This window comes from Anguilla rostrata, chromosome 12 (assembly GCF_018555375.3).
Source record: "Anguilla rostrata isolate EN2019 chromosome 12, ASM1855537v3, whole genome shotgun sequence".
Lineage (NCBI taxonomy): Eukaryota > Metazoa > Chordata > Actinopteri > Anguilliformes > Anguillidae > Anguilla > Anguilla rostrata.
The window spans coordinates 7598013-7603012 of record NC_057944.1 but is presented as its reverse complement, the minus strand read 5'-3'; the positions used below and the strand labels follow the sequence as shown (position 1 = coordinate 7603012).

The 5000-nt window shown below is 46.6% G+C and overlaps 1 protein-coding gene across 9 annotated transcripts in view; it reads right to left on the bottom strand.

Moving 5' to 3' along the window:
* LOC135235652 (BCAS3 microtubule associated cell migration factor-like) overlaps window positions 1-5000 on the bottom strand; it is a 170077-nt gene that overhangs the window by 23036 nt on the left and 142041 nt on the right. The window contains exon 24 of one of the 9 annotated variants that reach the window (XM_064301350.1): window positions 1042-1210. The exons of the other annotated variants lie outside the window; for them this stretch is intronic. Within the exon in view, the coding sequence (XP_064157420.1) occupies window positions 1182-1210 (29 nt within the window). The 3' untranslated portion in view covers window positions 1042-1181. Of the gene's footprint in view, window positions 1-1041; window positions 1211-5000 lie in introns of those variants that run through there. 9 annotated transcript variants of the gene reach the window in all.

Here is a 5000-nt window from a genome sequence, read left to right as displayed (position 1 = left end):
CCCAGCGCCTTTTTGGGTTACGGCCGCCCGCCAGGAGGAATTTCACCGCCACAGCCAAGAAAACTACAATTATTGGTTCGATTTTATTCTTCTCCAAGAATAATCCTCATTAAATGGAATGAATCGTGCTGGAGTGTGCCCTGGCTTTCAGGCAGTAAGGTGATTTTTATCTCAGAGCAGAACAGCGCTGCATTGGACAGTATTGGCTCCGCCCCAACTGAAAGCTGAGCTACGCTTTCCTATTGGTCCTGGTACTAAGGGGTGGAGCTTAGGAAAGTGTCAGAGGACCCCAGACCTGAATGAGATGAAGCCCACAATATTAGTTGCTCCCAACAATACGCCAAGCTCCCACAGATACCTTGTGTCCATAGAACACTAAAACTAAATTGTACTTTTTGGCATTTAAAGGTGGAATATAGCCACTGTTTCTCCTGTAGTACTGTGTGGCCTATAGGGTGTAAAATAGCCACTGTTTCTCCTGTAGTACTGTGTGGCCTATAGGGTGTAAAATAGCCACTGTTTCTCCTGTAGTACTGTGTGGCCTATAGGGTGTAAAATAGCCACCATTACTCCTGTAGTACTGTGTGGCCTATAGGGTGTAAAATAGCCACTGATACTCCTGTAGTACTGTGTGGCCTATAGGGTGTAAAATAGCCACTGTTTCTCCTGTAGTACTGTGTGGCCTATAGGGTGTAAAATAGCCACTGTTTCTCCTGTAGTACTGTGTGGCCTATAGGGTGTAAAATAGCCACTGTTTCTCCTGTAGTACTGTGTGGCCTATAGGGTGTAAAATAGCCAATGGCTCTCCTGCAGTACTGTGTGGCCTGTAGGGTGTAAAACAGCCACAGTATCTGTTGTACTGGGTGGTCTTAACCGTGGAAGCAAAAGAAAAAATAATACTAAAAAAACCATAGGATTTTTTCCATTAATTTTGCATTTAATAGAGAAGCAATCCTTAAATTCCTGTTGGGGGAGGGTAATTTAATGAGAAAGCTACACATGCTGAAGTGCAGTATTATTACTGATACCAGAGCCAGCATGGTACCTATGAGTCACATGAAAAAATACTGTTCAATCAGTCAGGCTAAGGAGAACTGGCCAATCAGGTCCGTTGTGGACTGAAACAGCTGGCTGAACTCTCTGCCTGTGTCAGAGTTCCTGGCTGAGGTTCTACTCTAATTTCAGCCTCTTACATCTTCAGGTCTGGGTTCTGTAGCAAGAACATCAGAGCAGCGATTCACTGGACCACACAGACTGACAAACTGAGGACCGGCCTGCGAACACCTGTACACAAACCCACACACACACACACACACACACGTGCACAAACATGTACAAACATACACACACACACAAACATGTACAAACAACACACACACACACACAAATACACACACACACACACACATGCACAAACATGTACAAACATACACACACACACAAACATGTACAAACACACACACACACACACATGCACGCTCGTGTGTGTGTATGACGGTTACTGGTCATTTGAACATGTGGTTCACTGTAGGTTGTTTGTTGCTAGTAGTTTGTGGCTCTGGCTAAAGAGGAGGAACAAAACCGTGCCTGCAAAGTAAAACAACACGGGGGCGAGGGGATGGGGAAGGGGGGGGGGGCGAGTGGATGGATGGGGAAGGGGGGGGGGCGAGTGGATGGATGGGGAAGGGGGGCACGAGTGGATGGGGAATGGGGAAGGGGGGGGCGAGTGGATGTATGGGGAAGGGGGGGCACGAGTGCATGGGGAAGGGGGTGATTCTGGGACACCAGACCTCATCGTCGAGCCCTCCGGAGAAGCACAGGGCCAGTAAACGAAGCACAGAGGAAAGATGGTAACCCGGATACATTTACTCACGCCCCAATCAACACCGCACCCCCCCAAACGCCGAGCCCCACACGCAAACATCCAGGCGAATCTCCAGCGAAGTGCTTATCGCCGGCGTCCCGCGCAACAGACCCGCGACGAACGCGAAAACGCTTTGCGAATTATCCTCAGGGCTTTTTGTAAACGCGGTCAGCATTTCTGTAAATTATTTACAAAAGAAACTTTTCGTTGGCCTAGATTACGTTTCCATCGACATACAAGTTCCTGCGTTGCAGAAGGCTTTTTTTTCCCCCAATGTTTTTCGAGCGTTGGGAAAAACACAGGGAAACGTGAGACGCTGTGACTTCTTTTCTTACTTAGAACACAAATGCCACTAATCAACAAGAAAGAGAAAACCTCGGCTGGCGTGCTTCAACTACTGGCATCCAATCGGAAGCGTAATGAAACCAAAATGCGTTTTGGGGAAAGACAACGTAAACGCAGTACCGAGTCTGCAAAAACTTTCACTAGGGAAAGGACGGAAACAAACAAAATTATTTCCTTACTAATTCGTCAAGCGTAACTGCAAGCTTTGTGTTTTTGGTCAGAGAGAGAGAGAGAGAGGGGGGAAAAAAAAGGAGATCAAATATGACACAAATGAATGGAAATGCGGATGGATGGAAGTCCGAGCCAGCGGAGACAAAATGGTTCCATATGCAGGAGATCGAGAATGAGAAACAGAAGAGCCATGGAGCTCTGTAATCCACCAGCGCTACGAGCCATACGCATCTCTACGGAGAGAGGGAGGGAGGGAGAGAGGGAGGGAGGGAGAGAGGGAGAGAGGGAGAGGGAGGGAGAGAGAGAGAGAGAGAGAGAGAGTAAACCAGCAGCGCTACGGGCCATACCCATCACTACAGAGAGGGAGAGAGGGTGGGAGGGAGTGAAAGAGAGAGAGAGAGAGAGAGAGGCAGAAAGAGGGAGAGGGTGAGATAGACAAAAAGAGACTTTTGACTTTTAAAGTCTCCATTTTTGAAAAAGAAAATAAAACTGATGTATTTACATATTACAGCAATACAAAATATCCAAGTAAAATAGAGACAGAGAGCGAGAACACATAACTTCCTGCCACCATCTTAGGGACAGTGAGTGACAGAGACCGCTAGAAACTGTATAAACCATATTTATTTATTTCTATTCTATTTAATTCATCATGTATTGGTAAATGGTAAATGGACTGCATTTATATAGTGCTTTTATCCAAAGTGCTTTACAATTGATGCCTCTCATTCGCCAGAGCAGTTAGGGGTAGGGGGTTAGGTGTCTTGCTCAAGGACACTTCGACATGCCCAGGGCGGGGTTTGAACCGGCAACCCTCCAACTGCCAGACAATCGGTCTTACCTCCTGAGCTATGTCGTATTATTATATGATTATATTTGTCATTATCGTCAGCGTCATTATCAATATTATCATCATTGCGATTGATTTTTTGATAAGTACTTTATCTTTTCCATTATTATTCCTCAACTCCCAATAAGAGAAAAGTTTGTTTTCATCTGTGGTTTCTGTTCATTTGCTTCTCCTCTTTGGTGTGTAAGTACTGTTCAGTGTTACACGTATGTTTTCTTTAATACTGTATGTTTTGGCAATACATAACGTAGTATTTTGTCATGCGAACAAAGCAAATTGAATTGAACTGAATTTAATTGAGAGGGAGAGAGACAGCAAGAGAGGGAGAGACAGAGAAGAGAGAGATGATTGTCACCTGATATTTGACGTTCCTTGCCGTGCTTTAGCAATACAAATGCAAATTCTGCCAACAAAGCACTTTGCCTTTGAATTAGAATTAGAATTCCAGAGAGACAGAGAGGATTATGGGACGCCCGTTTCTTTAGTGACCGATCACAGAGGCAGAGAGGAGACCATCGATCCCCCTCACCCTCACCCCCTCTCTCTGCGGCCCGGATATTTATAGAGCCTGGAGTCTGGAGAGGCTAAATCTGGGGATTAGTCCAGCACGGACAGAGAGCAGAGGCGTGAGGTGGACGTGCTTCTACCTGGCTGTGATAGGGGCGGGGCAGGGGTGTACCAGGCTGTCATGGTGGGGGGGGGTAGTGGTCCACCCTTCCTCACACTCTGCTTTTGGGGACTAGTACATGGAGGTGATGAGCAAGAGTGGACCACTGCCACCGGCACAGCCAAGGTACGCCCACCCCCACAGCACAGCCCCAGCACAGCCAGGTACACTCCCAGAACAGTCCAGAACAGTCCAGAGTCCCCCACTGGACACGGACCCCATGACCCTGTTCAGTGTGGCAGCCCCGTCTGGATTACACTACACCACAGAGCACTGGTGCCCTGATCCTGACCACGCCCCCTACCCCCCGGCCGCCGCCCAGCCTGCTGCTGATCCAGGTGGCTCCTGGGATCCCTCTTTGCACCTCCTGGCGATCCGCCTCGCACCCTGACCCTCGGCGGCGACATAAGCCAGCGAGAGAGGCGGGATTATCCGCCTAAGAGCCTTAAGCACGTCACACTGCAAATACACACACATCACTAATCACAACATAGCGCCACAAGTACACACACATGTCCAATCACAACGCATCATCTACGAAGACACCTCACTAATTATAAGAGAGCATTTGCAAAATACAATAAGGTAAGTATACCAATTTAGCCTATTTCCTTTTGGAATTAATTTTGTGCCATTAAAAATCTCTACCAATTCATAAATATGTTTACATCCATGCTTTATGGTGAGTAAACAAGTATGTGGGTGGGGGGGGGGGCGGTTCTGACACTGAAACAACAAACTGCAGAAAAAGTTCAAAGGGGTCTTCCTACACATACTATATTTGATTGCCAGTGTGTCCTTAACAAAGGTGCAATGAATTGGCTTCACTGGCTGGGTGCCCATAAATCCCAGTCCAGTACAGAGTTTAAAGCTTGAAAGTAAAGTTAAAATACACCCATTTAAAGTTAGAATAATATAATGGATGGGTCACTTGCACTACTCTAGCCTTTTGTTCATTTGACTGGTCCATCCCTACCTCAGAGGTTGTACCGTTCCAGACTAATCACGACAGAACCCCTGAAATGATTGATACCTCACTAATCACAATAATATCCACAAGTGCAAATATATATATAGCCTATATATATCTCACTAATCTTGGG